Source organism: Euwallacea similis, chromosome 22, assembly GCF_039881205.1.
Source record: "Euwallacea similis isolate ESF13 chromosome 22, ESF131.1, whole genome shotgun sequence".
NCBI classification, from domain to species: Eukaryota; Metazoa; Arthropoda; class Insecta; order Coleoptera; family Curculionidae; genus Euwallacea; species Euwallacea similis.
Window position 1 is genome coordinate 1,639,996 of NC_089630.1, and position 16,879 is coordinate 1,656,874.

Below are 16,879 nucleotides of genomic sequence, written 5' to 3' on the forward strand. Positions count from 1 at the left end.
ATATTAAATAAATTTATTTCTTCTTTTTTGCCTGGGCTTTATTCCTATATAGTAAATAAAAAAAGTAATATTTACCACCTAAGATAAGGCAAATCCCTGCTAAAATGACTAGTCACAGCGGGAAATCCTTTTTATTGTCCCCATCTTGTCCACTGGCTTGTTTTGTTTCTTTCGGAGGTAAAATTTGGAATTTAATATCAGTTCCTTTTTGCCGTTTCTGAACTACTCTACCATTGCTTGCAGTATTTTTTTCTAACAAGGAATATACATTTTCCTAAAGATAATTGTTAATTCCTTGTTCAGCAATTCTGAAATTAAATGCTACAATTTGACTTACAGCTTTGGAGTTATTATCCACATTTCCATTGATAACTACCCGAACTTCATGCCTTTTTTCGAGCCATTTTACTATTTTCTTGATGTTAGTTTGTAAGTCATGTTTACTAATATTATGGTTCAGTATAAGCACTTTCTCCCCTTTAAAAGGGTTCTTCAGTTTCTCAGTCTTTTTACGTTCTCGCTGCTTCAAGTCTTCAGCAAGGTATTCTGCTCCAGTAAATAATTTATACACAGGACGTTCAGATTTCGTATCCAAATCAATGATTTTCACCAGCTTCATGTTTCGCCTTTTGGCAATTTTTTGTGCCTCTTCAACAGTTGTTACTGAAACATCATCCCCAAAGAGTAAGGTGATTTTGGGTATTGGGCTAGTTTTTTTTCTTTGGGGCTTTTCAGTCTGAGGTTTTATTTCTAAAGTTGATGGGTTTCTTTCCAAATTGGTTCTGCTACTGAAGAAGCATGTTATTGATGAATTTTCAAGGAGGTTTTGCAGGTAAACTTTGCGAGGTGGGCAAATTGTGTTAAATTGAAGAAATAATCTTCTCATGAACATGGTTTAATAGCTCTATTTGTTGCTAAAGTTCACGTTAAATAAAATTACTAGAGGGATCAAAACAACAAACAAAAGTATTTAACCTCACTTTCAACGTCAAGGTCAAGAGCAGCAGAGCCATTATATTGTTGTTTCACTTACTCGTGACTTAAGAAAGAGATAAAACATTATTCTTGTAAATTTTATCTATGATATGGATCTTTTATGTTTTAACCTCAAAGTTTTAAAATTTTGGCGACTACTTAAATAATAATTATTCTTGTTTTTAAATACCAATAAATTTAATTAGCGAAGATGTTAATTAAAATTACATTTTAGTCTTACAATGCTGTTTCCTGGCAATGGTGGAAATCACTGCGGAAAGCCTCAAACCATAGTTTTTTCTATGTACTTTAAGGTATTAATTTATTCATTACATGAGTGACTACTTAAATTTAATTTCAAATTTCACATGAATTTCTACTTTCTGACTATAGTGGAAATCACCTCCGAAAGGCTCAAATCATAGTTCTTTCTATGTGCTTTCAGGTATTAATTTATTCATTAGACGAATGAGTTTACTTAAATTCGATTGCAAATTTTGCTTGGGTTTATCGCCTCTTTAGATCCCATTGGACATACCCCAAATTAAAGTTATAAAACAAGGTATTATTTAACTTAAAACTATGCCACATTCATAACTTATAAACTAGTTTCATACTTGGATTTGTCATTACGAATACTTATATCTAGAAAGAAGGTGTCGTCTTTTATGTAATTTTCTTTGAACAGTGTTGAATGAGGTATGAAAATGTAAGTGGAAGATGATTCTTGAGGTTCATCTTCTTCTTTGTCGCCTTCGTCCCTTTTGGTCTTGATGTATTTGGAAAAATCCTTTTTCTATAATATATTAAATGATGGAAATATTGTGGCTTTCAGTTATTATCAATTGATGATTTATACTTGAGAATTATTATTTGACAGGTCCCTTAAAGTAATATGTCCCTCGATTGCACAAGGCCAAGTTAAAAGGGCATCATATTCCCCCTTGAGTATGTGAAAGCAGGCCAAGGCATGTCGGTCCTTCCATTTATAGAGACCATTTATATAAAGCAAGACCTAAAAAGTCTCATGAGAATGAAAGTACGAAATTCATTCACCCTGCAACTGACCCTCATTTTATACCCATACTGGGTGGTATAAAATATGGGACTTTTCAAAACAATATCATTTTCTTTGGCTCTTTTTAATTTCGATTCTACATCTGTTATTCGCCATACAAGTCTTTGGTAAGTGGCACTGTCCGTCGCACTCAAATCTATAAACAATCAATAGATTTAGGATTACTAGAATTTTCAAATTAAGACCTTCAAGGATCTCTATGTTAATTTTCATCTGGTTGATTTCCTGCTTTATGGTGCTAAAGTTCCGTTCCATGATTTCGATTTTTTCAGCTGCTTCTGAAGAGATTTGACTTACAGCTCTAATATCGAAAACCAGCCCTAAAAGAATTTAATTACATTAGAAAGTCCTGCAGAAATTCACTGCAATTACCAGCATATTTAGCCTTTTGCTCGTCCAAAGAACTCTTTATTGTCTGAATTTCCTGCACAGCGTTTTGAAGAACTCCAGTTTGCTCTAACCACATATTTTCAAATGATTCATTTTGCTTGTTGAAAGTGGTTCTGATGTCTTCTAGGTTCCTGGCAAAGTCAATTTCTACGTTCCTGGAACGGGAATTTTCTTTGTAGAAATTTTGCTTCGTTAGGTTGAAATCCATTTGCAAGTTTTGGACTTGAAGTAGTTTTTCTTGAATGATGGTCGTTAATTTTGCAGAGTCGTGTTTTATTGAATTTATTGAGGATAAAGAGTTGTTCAACGAAGTCAACTGAAACGTTCAAGTGGTTTATTGAATGTTTTTGCGAAATGTACTTCCGTACTTGAGCATCAACTTTCTTCTTCCACTCCATTAGGTACCCGTTAATGTAGTTGAATTTTTGAATGGTCTGTGAGTGCTTGTTTACAGCATCTTTTACTTCTATGAAGTTGACATATACTTCCCGGGGGTGAATGGGATCGGACTCCACCAATCTAAAGTTACCATGCCTTGAGGCTTCCATTCTAAGCTCCAAATCTGCCAACTGTTTTTGGAGTTTCCCGATCTCCTCTTGGTGCTTTTGTTGCTTATCAGACTTGCCTGTAATACAAATTTTATGGTCAAACTCGTTTTAACAAACATACCCTTATACTCATGGTGGAAGTAGCATTTAACGGCAAGCTGCCATAGGAGTGTGCCAAGTCCAAACTTGCAGATTTTCTTACATTATTAGTGCACTCAGCTTTGTGTTTAATCATGCTATCTCTGGATATGTAAGACCCGCATTTATACGGGCAAGGGACGAGCACTTTGGAACACAGTGAGGTATGGCCCTAAAAACGAATTTTTATATGACAAAAAATGCGAAGTCTTGAAGGTATAGTACCATTTCCGATTCATTTTCGATAAGCTTAGCGCAAAAATAGCAGGTGAATGGGCGTATATTATTACTCATGTTTATTAGAAAATTTCCAAACACACTGATGTTGAAGGTAAACTGAGGGACCAAGATTAATTTCAGCGGTATCAGTAAGCGTGAAAGATAAGATAAAATCGCATGTAAATCGTTTAAAAAGGAGGAATGATGATCTATTGATAATTGAATGAATTTTGAACCATATGTTGCAAGTCAGGTACTTTATTGCGGTGAATTTTTATCAGAAGCAACTGGGGTGATTAAAGCGTTTATATCAACTCTGCATCGTGATAATGCATGGGAAATAGACTTCTTTGCACTAATCGGGTATTTATAACGTAATCGTGACTTTGATAACTATACACTTCCAATTAAAGCGACGTCTAACTTCTCCTTGAGTATTTCACCAAAGGTAACTTTATTTGCAAATATGTACACCTCGTTACTAAAACTTATTCCCTGCTTAACTTTGCGCGCTTCAAAGAAATCCATACATTGCCTATGCCTAGGACACCGCTCAAATGGCAAAAACTTTGGTTTTGCGAGGTCTGGAACGTTTTTCTCGGAAAAAAATTCAGCACTAAATAGCTCTGGTGTTTTTTAAACAAAACACTTAAAGGCAAATTTAACCTTGAATAAACTTGTTAGGATATTTAAATTCCTACTATGTAGTTAACTTCCAGGTCTACAGGTCAAAAGCTTGATAAAGGGGTTTTTACCGATTGAGTTTCCTAAAGTCTCGAATTAGACTATCTCGGAAGATATAACTATACAGTTGCTCTGTAATGGAGTTAACTCGGTTTTTAATTAATTTACTAAAGTAATTTCTAGTAACGAAAGTGTGTAAGAAGCAGCTTCAGACAAGCTTCTGTTGCATGTTTTGCATGAAATATTCGTTGAGAAAACTCATTTCATGTCTCTCGACAACTTTCGATAATTTTTGCACCTTTTTAACATTTGAATTTTGTTATGTGAAGATAAATAGGTAACATTAGCGCCGTAATTCGGCGAAATCGAAAGTTAAGTTTTGAAACGACCTCGGTATAATGCGATCCCTTTTTTTAACTCGTTAAATTTCGCATAAATCTGTCCTTGTTACGCATTTGTTTCGGCGGCATGCTCCTATAGCCGGCAACACATAATACAGCAATAGGTACCAGGGACTTTTGCCAAGTTCATTAACACGGTGTTTGGTGTTAAATGGATTGGGAGCAATAAAATGATATGTCTTGGATAAGGGAGGGTTATGGAGGCAGATGTGTAAATTCTAAGCATTCAGTATCATAATGTTTGATAATATGGAGAGAAGAGAAAAGTTATTACAGTTACACCTACAGGCGAAAATCGCACGTTGGTTAGAAAGGAGAAAGAGAAAGCTTTTCAAATAGATTTTGTACGCGGCATTTAGACTCTTTTTGAAAATGAAATGCGCGATTTTTCGCGCTACAAACTACAATGTTCTTATTTTTGTCCATCTAATTTGTTTATCTTTTTATTTCGTTTTATTTTTAAACCAAACCTTAAGGCACCTGGTGCCAAATAATGAGGATTATTTATGGCGATAATAGTAGATTTAAAACAAACGTGAAACTGTGTTTTTAGGCTTTAAAACTCCCATAATATTCCTCAGCAATAATCTTTTAGATGAGTTTTAAACAAACATTTTCAGTATTTCAGCCTTTCATCTGCTTGGTGCTTGATCAGTGCTCACGACCAATTCGCCTGAAATAAATAATTAAATGTCTGGATCGCGCCGCTGGTTTTACAAAAGTGTTAATTTTAACCAATGAATAATTTTGGCTTCGCCAAAGGATACGTATCAAGTGTGAATCAGCGAAAAACTATTGGTTCACCCGAATTAGATCGGGGGCTCTGTTGCGTGGGCCCCCAAACGACTCGGATTTTTCAAAAAAAAAAAACGAGTGTGACAGACTGGAATGGCTGACAATTTCCCAAAGCCAAATCTGTAGGAATAGCTTATAAACAGCCTGATGGTGATGATTAATCCTCGTTTCGTGACATTTGACTATAAAGATTTATGTTTTTGAGTCACGAAAAAAAATTTCCCCAGAAAGTAGCTATGAACAATATTGGTGAAAATATCTCGCAAACTGTCTGAATTGTGTCTCGTTTCGACAATTCTTGTTCCCACGTCCAGCTCTATTTCGAAAATGTGACTCAAAGAGGTATTGAAATACATGTCCTAATTCAGTTGATGTTGGCCAACCGACGTAGAGACGTAAATAGCGGAGACAAGCCCGTGCCAAAATCTGATATTATTCATATTCGAAGCCGCACTCTATAAAAAGATCCACGTCTAATAATCCATTATTTAAATAAATTAGTAAGCAACGAAGTATGCATGCAATAGTTTCATAGGCTTCAAATGACATAATTTATTCCAGTTGGCAATAATAAGCGTTTCGTTATTAAAGTTTCCGTCTAATCAACAAAGACAGTGAACGTCTTATTTTATTCATCAAAAATGCAGCAATTTTATTGTGGATTCCGCGATTGAAATACGTAAAAATCGTGGGAGTAATTTGTACGATCGAAGGACATGTGTGACGTTAATGTGAAGAACTGAAATAATTTTGCAAAAATTCTGAGCGCCAGATGAAAAGATCTCGATGGTGTTGACCACACTTTATCTTTAAAAACGATTTGTTTTATGTTCTATTAATTGCATTAATTTTATGGCTTTGGCAACGAAAACGCACTTATTCAGCTAAGAGAATTCCCTCAATTGGGTGCCTGGTAACGTTCTAAATATGTACTTACACAATTTGGCATGAATAAACATGAAATGGGTTCATCATTCCCCCATTATTTTTAATAAGCTTTTGGATCGATTGCGGTCCAAATGGTTAATGAGCGAAACCTTTCCATTACCTGGACATTTCAACTAAATATTTTCATAAATATGAAGCCGTTGTATGTGGCTACCTACGCCAGGGTTTATACTGATGGCTGGCAGCTGGCTGTTCAAGATTTAAGTTATAATTTTCACGTGTTACGTATAAAGTAATGGATGATGAATTGTGCAATTACAGCAGGCTTATAAGTGAAACCGAAAACTCTCGAAAAAGAACGCCCTGTATATATTGTACCTTTGATGTTGCGTCTTCGTCGCGGATCGCAGAACCACGTTTGACCCCCTTTTCCTCCCTATCATGGCAAGTTTTCATCTGGCGAAGAGGGCGCGGCCAGGCCACGCATCTTTCTTCTGATTGACTCGTGCGCTCTAGCTTGTATTGTCTTCTCTTCACAAACAACACAATCATGCTTAAGCCCTTTTTTCCCCCTCTTCTGTCATGACGAATCTTCATCCGGCAACTCTCGCCCTCCACCTGTGTGTGCAGGCTGCACAGCGCCTCTAAGGCAGTACACATCCTTAACTTGATGGAGTTAAATTATTAATAAAAGCAGGTCAGTTTGTCTGCCTTCATTCGCGATATACAGGGTGATTCCTAGGCATATGGCGCAAATTTAAGTGTGTATTTCTTGAATCAAATTAAAAAAAGTCGCTATAAATATGTTTTGAATCGTATATATTTTCTAGGGTTGTATTATATTCGCTCAGAGATGTGCAAGAGTTTGAATGTTAATTCCGAAAACGAAACGAGAAAATATCAAAGAATCATGAAAATTGCAAGAATCTACTGGGCGTTACTATTTTTGTGTTAAAGTCCGACAGACCAGCCTCGGGAGCACGCCCCTGAAATTCCTGGATGAGTTTTGATATATCTAAAAGACACTCCATAACATTATTGTTTTATTATTTACATTTGCATTAGACGACGATATTTCAATTCAGCTGTCGTAAGCATTTTTTAAATAATAAAAAGCTGCTTATTCTCCTTCTTTACTACAACAAGTAATTTCGGTCGACCGCGTGAGAGTAACAAATGTACACAAGAAGGGCATTCTCCATTTTTGCAGGAAACATTCTTTGTTTTTGATTTAGAACATAAATCTTTTGTAAATTAATACGGTAGTGTGAAATAAAATCATCTCCGATACACGTTTATGAGGTGTTGTTACAGTACTCGTTGATATTTTCCAGACTTGGCTCTGACTGTCACCGCAGCGGTGAACACCTCGCACTGTAACAGCTTACCTACTACACTTGTGGAGTAACTAAGTATTTACAAACAAACATTACAATAACAAATTTGAACAAGCATTTGCACAATGCCAGAAATCCCTCGTAGTTATCCAAACAATTTAATTAAAAATCCTGTAGCTGGCTTTTTATCGGAATTATTTGTAGCTCAATCCGAATCCTCAAAAAAGTAAATTTTGGTTCATTAAAATTCCCGATAAGTTAACTTTAAGCATAACGCGCCTTTTTATTCTTTTAAATTCTGTCCAAGTTTTAAAATTTTTAAGTCAGATATACGCAAGATTCGATCCAAGCGAAAGTTTTGTTTATAGTTTCGGGCATAAGGCATGTCGCAACTCAGAAAACAATAATTCTCACTCATCTCCTTTAAAAAATCACTTAAAACTCTTTAAAAACTCATTAGAAGCAAACCAGGTCGGCCTATTCTTAAACGTTTTCCAGGAAACGTGTGATTTTCCTTGAGACGAGTACGTGCTCTATCTATCCAGACTGCAGTAAGAAAAACCACAACAAATTACCGCACTTTAAGTCCATGGACTTTCCAGTTTTATACGAATTATCTGTCCTGAACTTGAACCACATTTTCGACATTTTTTATTTATGTCCTGACGGCCACGTTTGTTTATTCACTCTCTATCCAGATAAAAATAGAAATAGATACTACGACGGGTGTGTGTGTGTGTATTTGTATCTGTAGATACTCGTGAATGAAACATCTGGATTGCGGGTTCCTGTTGTTTATGCCGCGTAGCGCAATGCTGCTATTCCGCGAAAGATAATTAGTAATTAAAATGGGCATAAACATAAGGGGTTTTATATGTCCATAGGTAAGCTGATATCAAATCCCTGAAAAAGGTGGCGAATTTCACGAAAATTCCACCAAACAACTGTTTTAACAAAAATAGCCCGTTGGTCCTCCTTCGAGATGACTGCAAGTGAGTCGGGAGACCTCCCTACCTTCCCGATTTGGTTCCGTGTGCAAATCGTTCATAGACTAGGCCGAGCGGGCCCGTTTCCCTTGCATTCGAATACGGTGGTTGTTTCTACGAGGATCCCTCCTACACCACTTAGTTTTTACGATCCGACCAGGTACGAACCAAAAAAAAATAATTTAGTGTTAATATAGTGCTAAAAAGTGTTCCCACGCCCCAAGGACTACATCCATACAGTGTGCGCGTTTGAGTTTGAGTATCACTTGTGTACGAAGCCATATTTGGTCACCTGAACAGGCACGCGGTGTAATCTGGCAACTATCCAGGCTCCGGCTATTTTCGGAACGTAGTGTTTACCTTTGGTCAGTTGGAACACTGCCAACTGGCCTACTAAGGAATCGACACATTCTTTTCTAAATGCATATAGCACGAGATTCTATTTCATAATTGAGGTGTTTTTTTTTCCAAATTTCAGATTGTATTTGATCCAGAAACACAAATTTCGTAATTTTGACTCATGGTTCAGCTGATTTTAACGCTGTCTCTTAAACTTGGCAATAGAATAAACCACAATCAATGCACAGATAACAACAACAAAACAATCTTTGCAGTTGAAATCAAGTTTAAGTTTTTATCTTAAATCAATAGCGATGACACTGCACATATTTCAATGCAGTTCCTTTTATGCTACCGTGATTGTACATTCCATTTTCAAAACTAACCCGATCTAACTGTGTAATCATTGTTAACCGAATAATTTTCTACATTCGAAAACAACAGAAGTTTCCAGTTTGCGCAAAAGGTGACTAAACATGGCTTTTAAGGGACCTTTTATAGTGATTTAGTTTTAAAATTGAATGAATGTTGTGAGGATATAAAAGCTACTAAACGTGATAGGAAGAAGGTAGAAAAATTACTATTATTCTGCTCCATCAATATGTTACTTTGGTACCAAGTTTCTACAAAATCTGGGCTTTACAGCTGTTATTTCGTTTTTTTTTTAGTTTTTAGCCTTCATTTTGAATGTGTTCTTGTCTTATTTTCTTTGTTTCTTTTTTTCTTCGTCTTGTGGCATCTTTTCGGTAAATTGTATCTATAGTCATCTCACTTCGTCATTATTGCATTCATTCCCATTTGGGTCTCCCAATTTCTGGGATTATTATTTTGCACTTCTCTCACAAATCGTTTTCATGACCCTTTTTCTCTTTAATCTTTTCTCTCTTTTATTGCTTCTTTTGTTTTCTTCATGGCCAATTATCATTTTTATATCTATCTGAGCGCCACCTGTACTCTATGATAATTTCTTACATAAATTTTAATTTCATAATGATTAGAATTTGAAAGTTTCCTCATGTCTGTTTAATTATAAAATACCTGTGAGCCTTCTCTGAGAAGGTGCGGCGCGGAAGATTGGGCGCTGGCGCATGTATAATACGTGAGACATCATGGTGACGTACTTCACAAAAAAAAATCATCGTACTTTGCTTGGACTTGTCGTTCCACGGAAAGAGGACAAGACCTTGTCTCTATTACGTTAGGACTGATACATGCATAAAATCCTCTTGTTGGGGGTAACTTTAAATGATGATGAAAGAAGATGGTAGAACACTTACGTGCCTTGCCTCAAAAACGGAACCTTCTGGTTTGGCGCCCTTTTTCTGCTGATCTTTTTACACTAAACAGGGAAATGAAATGTGAAAATGTTGTTTCACTTTCGTTCCACTGCATGCAATTCTACTTGTTTGTGATTTGTTTCGTTCTTCTTGTCTTTAACTTTTTCTGAAGATGAGTCATTCACATATTTGTATTTAGCAAAATTCCCTTTTATTTTGGTTTGGAAACTCTTTAGAGATATCCATGATCAATTCTCCACCGCTAATTTATGCCTTGTTGTTAATAGGTGAGACTCGTGCCGGCTATTATTTTGCTTCTTCGTTTTTCATCACTAAATTGCTATATGCTTCATCCTATAAAGCTCTCCATTTCTGCACCTCAAGCTTGTTCTTCAGGGTGTGCACGGTTTGTGCCCCCTAAAACTTCTCTTATCATTATTATGTGCAATGGATCACTAAGTATTTCACATCGAACATTGTCTCCTGATTATTTAAAAAGCTTTCTTTTTGATCATCTACGTCCGATGTTCAATTTCGTTGATCTAGTTGCTTTCAGTCCTGGTCTGCTACCAAACTCATCGAATTTAACCATTAAATCTCCTAATTTACTGGTTAATATTAAGTCAGAATTCAGAGCCGGAATTTGACAGGACGTTGTCCTCCATATTTGTTTACGTGACACAGGCCCTCTCCAATGGTTAAAGCCATGAATTATGAAATTTTGAATCGGGTCTGTAGGTCTGACGCAGATAGCTTTTGGCGGCCATTTTGTCGCACTTTCATTAAATGGCCGATTTATCGCAACTTACGGCCCGGTTTGTCAAACTCCTACTAACTTTCCCGGCAAGATGATCTTCGCAGAAGCGGCGAAATCAGAGCAGAGCAATAGTTAATTTCTTCATTTACTGGGAAATTATCTTGCTGACGAAATCACCGGGAGTTTCGAAACCCGGCCTCAATATCATTGTATCATATTCTGATATGGATCTATGAAAAGTATCTTGCTGGTACCGTTATCGGGAAGTCGCTATATCAGCCCTTAGTAGGGTGCAGGCCCAATTTTTCGTTTGTTTTATTCGTTAGCGCTCTGTTATCAAAACTCCTCACGTTTCTACTTTTCCTTTGCAGGTCGACGAAATAACTCAAAATGCCTTTCAAGCCAGTCGAAAACCCAAAATGCCCCAAATGCGGCAAATCCGTGTACGCCGCTGAAGAACGTGTGGCGGGAGGATACAAATTCCACAAATCCTGCTTCAAATGCGGTAAGTTCCACGGTGTCAGACCCGGCCAAAAATAGGGCCATTGCATAACTCGGCATCAACTTTCCGAAAATACGTGCAAATCGCGTTTAGCGAGAAGAGTAAAAATAGAGCTACGAAAATAAACCTTGAACACCCACTCGCCTCGTCCATGTTACGAAATAAAGTTTTCCTTTTGCTCAGGCCTTTGTGGAAAGTTCTTGGACTCCACCAACGTAACCGAACACGAGGCTGAACTTTACTGCAAGAACTGCCACGCCCGCAAATATGGACCCAAAGGGTACGGTTTCGGTGGTGGTGCTGGCTGCCTCAGCATGGACACTGGCGCCCAATTTCAAGGGTAAGTTCCGACCACCACCAAGTAATGCGACATTATCGGTTACGGTTATCGGTTACATATCACCATTCAGGCAAAATCTTGAATTGAGGGCTTCCTTTTCTTATAGTCCTGTAATCTGCCTCAGCAAGCTAACACCTCTGAATGCTTTTCCATGTGATTTGTGTACCCATTCTCGAGTTCGGATGTGTTAAGCTTGCCACGAATTGTATGTTACAAAGCATGATTTTGCTCTTTTTGTCTCTCGCAGTAATAACTAATTGTTTGGATCGACCGAGGATTCAGGCGACTGCCCAAATTCACCATCAGCGTCGTCACCTTTTTCCATCCATCCACCGTTGATTAACTCTCTTTTTGTTTAACTTATTTATATAGACTTATTATTTAGAGTAATTTAATATATTTATATTTCGTTTTACATATGATTCGATTATTATTTTGTAATAATTGGATACAAAAATAAAAACCGTTAAAATCAGTTTCGGGCTGGTTGTGTGCTGTTTTTCTGGCACAATATCCGCGGGCAATTCCAAATTTTTCTCTCATAGTTTCATGTTTTTCTGTTGTGTTTGTCGGATATTGTGACCAACCCCAATCCCTTCCAACTCCCCATGTCTTGAAGTCGTGCAGAAAGTGTTAAATTGTGGATCTGTGACGTGCACAAAACGAAACGGTGAGAGTCTTATTTTGTGTTCATTATTGGCCTCAGCAACGCTCTGTATATTGTTTATGTCTAACACTGCGCAATGACATCCCGTAATAACCTCTTTGTGATGGGATAAGCCCTCAATTTAGATTTTTCTTCACAAGATTTTTGTATTTTTCCTGAGCCTTCTCTCATTACTGTATTTTTATTTTCTAGCATTTTTTTGCAGGCTTTAGCTCTACTCTATCGGTGCTTCTAACCACTCTCCTTATCGCACTTTGCGGTGACTATTTCTGATTCAATTCCACTGACGAATCAGAAGTTGTCAACGCACATGTTTGTTGGATTCCTCACAGAACTTGTGTGATCACTATTATGATTTAGAGGGCACTTATTACTCACCTTCCTAACAGATACACTTAACTAATACTCACATTTCAGTGTCATTTTGACCAGTTTTAAACGAAGCGTTATTTCTTCCTCATAGGGAGGACGATGTGGTCGTCAACCGAGCAGTTCTCCTCCCGAAGGCCATTGCCAAAGCTCCTGATGGCGAAGGTTGTCCCAAGTGTGGCGGTTTCGTGTATGCTGCTGAACAGATGCTTGCTAGGGGACGTGTAAGTAGCAAATTTCATTTATCGACACTCACAATTCAATTTAAAAATCATTTTCCCAATTTTGTCCTCGGAAAAATACAGGGTGCCCCATAGAAAGCTACCAAACTTGGTGGCGTAGTAACTCGGAAAGTAGAAACGATACTGAGGCTCGATTTAGCTAGAATCTCCTAGTAAAAGCCCTTTACATATACTTTGCATGATCGACCGTATTTAGGCCTGAATAGAGCTACAGCGCTAAGCTGAATAAAAAAAAAATCGCATTTTACGAGGAATTTTTTTTGACGTTTTAGAAATTTCTCGCTTCTATTTTTGACAATTTTGACAGGGCTGGCATAAACTCTGTTTCCGCTGCGGAAACTGCGAACGCTGGTTGGATTCAACGTCACATTGTGACGGTCCCGATGGTTCCGTGTACTGCAACGGTACGCCCTTACACCGCAACTTTTTCGTGTATTTTTGGCATGAATTTACGTTTTTGTCCCGTGCACTTTTTGTGGCGTCTCAACTCATGTCCCACCCCTTCGAAGAGATCAGTCAATACGAGACACCCCAATAATGAAACACCCCCCCGGTCGTTGAATTAACCGAAACTGTTCCAAACGAGTTTTATAACAAAAGCACTTTACCGCACACATGCGGTAAGCGCTTTTGTTGGGTAGATAACCATTAACGTTTTACTTTAAGGCGTTCCACAAATCTTGCTTCAAATGCGGAGATTGCAACAAACGATTAGATTCAGTCAACGTTACCGAGGGTCCTGATAAGGACATCTATTGTAAAGGTATGATTTCCCAAATTTCTTCCCTGTTTCGTAATTTGTTTTTTAATAACCATTTATGTTGACGTGTAGTTTGTTATGGAAAGAAGTTTGGACCCAAGGGTTACGGATACGGTCAAGGTGGTGGTACTTTGCAAAGCGACACCCTCTCTGTCAGGTAACAAAACTATGCTCTAATGTGTTTCTGTTTGTCTTTTAACGCCCTCCATAATCCTCTAAAATTAGAATATTGGCTAAATTCCACAAATTAGGAGGATAAAACCTTCAGGGGTCAGATTTAAGGACCAATGACGTGAAAATGACGCTCAGATCGTACAGGGCAAATCGACTTTTGTTGCATCTCTTGACGTCATTCGTCAAATCTGAACCTCTGATGCCTCGTTAGAAAACTCCTTTTGGCCACTATTCCAATCCAGTACCGTGTTTTACAGTGCGCAGTGTTGCCAAACAAGCTTAATAAGTCCAAATATTTTACGTATAGCTTGCTATGCTCAGCGCTTTGGGCCTCGGGGTATTGGCCACGCAGGAGGGTTGTTCCTAGGGCTTATGTGCGATGCTTTGGATATCGAGTGGCAGAGGTATTCCACTTATTGATACGAACTCGTTAGCTAGCTGGCACGGTGTGTGTTTTCGCATGCAATTCAGAAATCCCTGCCAAATTTTGAAATTTCACTGGGGGGTTTAGCGGACAGGCGCCCAAGATCACTGTCGCCGACACGGCCGCCATCAAGGCCCCGCCGGGCCAAGGCTGCCCCCGTTGCGGAGGAGTGGTCTTCGCCGCCGAAGAGGTGTTGGCCAAAGGGCGGCAGTGGCATCGTAAGTGCTTCAAGTGCCGCGATTGCACCAAAACCCTGGATTCCATCATCGCTTGCGATGGGCCCGATAGTGATGTTTACTGCAAGACTTGCTATGGCAAGAAGTGGGGACCTCACGGTTATGGCTTCGCTTGCGGAAGCGGGTTTTTGCAAACTGATGGTCTAAGGTCAGACATTCTTCCCACATGATGTGGTCATTGTTTGCTAATGAGCCATTGCAGTGAGGAAGAGATTTCGAGAGGACGTCCCTTCTACAACCCAGACACCACCTCCATCAAGGCTCCTCCTGGTCAAGGGTGCCCTCGTTGTGGGGGCATGGTGTTTGCTGCTGAACAGCAATTGGCCAAGGGAACTGTGAGTTTTTGATAAAAATTACCATGAACTCAAATATCTTGGAAAGATTAGGAAAATATTTATAAATAGTGAAGGAAGCATTCAAAATTGGCATCTCTAACCGTTTTCAATTTCCTACTCTCACCACTAAAATTTTCATTCTCTCTATCACTGTGCCAATTCCAAAAAAAAAACATATTCAACGCCACCTACTCCGCATCATATATCTGTTTTTGTTTAATATATTAACACAGACGAAGATAAAAGCTATTGATAGGAGTATTGATCCTGCTACCTTAAGGAGCCAAGGAGGCTCTGAACACAGTTGATATATACGTCATATCTTCTGTCTTCATATAAGAGAGTGTAGCAGAAAAGAATGGTTAGTGCTGCATAGAGCCGACATTAGATGTGATTACACAATTGCTTCAGATGTCGATTACTACTCCTTCACTACTTATAACCGCGATGATTAAATGATTGAAATAATACGATCAAACCGTTTTCGAATATCTGGAGTCGTCAACTTTCTTTTAACTACGATGGGTATTTCTTCCCTCTTACCAAATGTCGTAAACATTTAATTTCGTGTACATAGATGTGGCACAAGAAGTGCTTCAACTGCGCTGAATGTCACCGGCCCTTGGACTCCACCCTGGCCTGTGATGGCCCTGACAGGGAGGTACATTGCCGTGCCTGCTACGCTAAACTCTTCGGTCCCAAGGGCTTCGGTTTCGGCCACACTCCCACCTTGGTGTGCACCGATGGATCCGCACCCGTAATCCACGACCCTCGTCCCAACAGCGGGCCACGTGGCGCCCCTGGACAGGGCTGTAAGAGATGCGGATATGCCGTCTTTGCTGCCGAGCAAATGATCAGCAAAACTGGCATGTACCACAAGAGGTATGGAATCAATGCAGTTTCGCGTTCGTTTTTGAAGATATTGCAACATCATGATGTTTGTTGAGCAGGTGCTTCAGCTGTGCCGACTGCGGACGCTCCTTGGACTCCACCAACCAAAATGACGCCCCCAATGGAGAAATCTACTGCAGGGGTTGCTACGGGCGTAACTTCGGCCCCAGAGGAGTCGGTTTTGGCATGGGCGCTGGCACTCTCACCATGGCTTAGATTTTCGAATATTCTCTCTTAATCAACTTGTTAACAAACTCGGCTCGTTTTGGGAGCAGAAGCCAGACGTTACAGGCCTGGACAAACACGACAACACTTTAAGATCAAGTCTGGCTTTCGCCCGGCAAAACGGCCAGAACTTCCCGTCGGATTGATTAAGACTGCTGTACTATATTGTTCATTACACTTAACGAGTATAAACAAGGATATCCCTGCTTTGTTATTGTTAATTCAAATTGCGCAAATTGATCGATCTAGGATTAGTAAAGTTTAGCTTACTTAAGGCGTATTTTTGAAAGGTATTTTTAAAAACTCTTTTTTTTATAATAATATATATACAATTCCACAACGTTTAATGAGACTCAGAGGGAACATAAGACTCAGAAATTGCTGGCTTCCGGACGCCGGCCATGGGATTGGAAAAACTTCCTTCGAACGACGACACAGGTCGACCTGAAGAACATTTTTTTGTATATATCTACACTGGCCATTTTTATGGTCTATACTCGAACGTATATGCTTAGCGCTTGGCAATAATGTAACGTTTTCGCTGTGTATCATACTTAGAACGTGAAATAAAACTACTTTGAAAATGTCCGTTTTATTTGACCTCGCTTTAAGCACCATTGCAGCGTTTCGGTACTCCCGAGACTGCATGTAGTGGGCGTTGTCCAGATCTCTGGAAGTGTCGGTATTTCCAGCGAATGGACCGACGCGGTCGCGTAAGGGGCGTCCGCGTTGACGACATCCGATATTTCAATTTCTCGAATAACAACTTGCCCAGAAAATTTCTCATGCGACATGATTCATGAGACACATGCGTGGCTTCTCGCCAGGATTTCTCCTTTCTGTATATCAACGACTCTCCTAATGCCATGACTGTTTCCTCTATTCTACTGGTTCAAATTCGG

The 16,879-nt window shown here is 38.8% G+C and overlaps 3 protein-coding genes across 9 annotated transcripts; 1 reads left to right on the forward strand and 2 right to left on the reverse strand.

Annotated features, from left to right (window-relative positions):
• Positions 1 to 12: 12 nt before the first annotated feature.
• mIF3 (mitochondrial translation initiation factor 3) lies at positions 13 to 980 on the reverse strand. The gene is made up of 2 exons (XM_066401071.1): positions 338 to 980; positions 13 to 274 (listed from the first exon to the last, which is right to left on the reverse strand). Exons 1-2 carry the CDS (start codon positions 890 to 892, stop codon positions 113 to 115), a joined length of 717 nt encoding a protein of 238 aa, XP_066257168.1. The 5' UTR covers positions 893 to 980; the 3' UTR covers positions 13 to 112.
• A 283-nt stretch (positions 981 to 1,263) lies between these two features.
• Positions 1,264 to 3,538, reverse strand: Traf-like (TNF-receptor-associated factor-like). Its single transcript, XM_066401301.1, has 8 exons — positions 3,355 to 3,538; positions 3,121 to 3,301; positions 2,812 to 3,068; positions 2,426 to 2,759; positions 2,239 to 2,373; positions 2,044 to 2,189; positions 1,835 to 1,990; positions 1,264 to 1,771 (listed from the first exon to the last, which is right to left on the reverse strand). Exons 1-8 carry the CDS (start codon positions 3,421 to 3,423, stop codon positions 1,574 to 1,576), a joined length of 1,476 nt encoding a protein of 491 aa, XP_066257398.1. The 5' UTR covers positions 3,424 to 3,538; the 3' UTR covers positions 1,264 to 1,573.
• A 4,910-nt stretch (positions 3,539 to 8,448) lies between these two features.
• LOC136416186 (muscle LIM protein 1-like) lies at positions 8,449 to 16,561 on the forward strand. Of its 7 annotated transcripts, none has more exons than XM_066401239.1 (10): positions 8,449 to 8,599; positions 11,184 to 11,317; positions 11,498 to 11,654; positions 12,785 to 12,914; positions 13,240 to 13,336; positions 14,174 to 14,270; positions 14,378 to 14,674; positions 14,729 to 14,861; positions 15,439 to 15,743; positions 15,812 to 16,561. In XM_066401239.1, exons 2-10 carry the CDS (start codon positions 11,203 to 11,205, stop codon positions 15,966 to 15,968), a joined length of 1,488 nt encoding a protein of 495 aa, XP_066257336.1. In that variant the 5' UTR covers positions 8,449 to 8,599; positions 11,184 to 11,202; the 3' UTR covers positions 15,969 to 16,561. The 7 variants fall into 7 exon arrangements, 6 of the variants coding, with proteins under 6 accessions (XP_066257336.1, XP_066257337.1, XP_066257339.1 ...); XM_066401240.1 differs by lacking the exons at positions 13,240 to 13,336; positions 14,174 to 14,270 and adding exons at positions 13,599 to 13,695; positions 13,765 to 13,849; XM_066401241.1 differs by lacking the exons at positions 8,449 to 8,599; positions 14,174 to 14,270 and adding exons at positions 13,599 to 13,695; positions 13,765 to 13,849.
• The last annotated feature ends 318 nt before the right edge of the window (positions 16,562 to 16,879 follow it).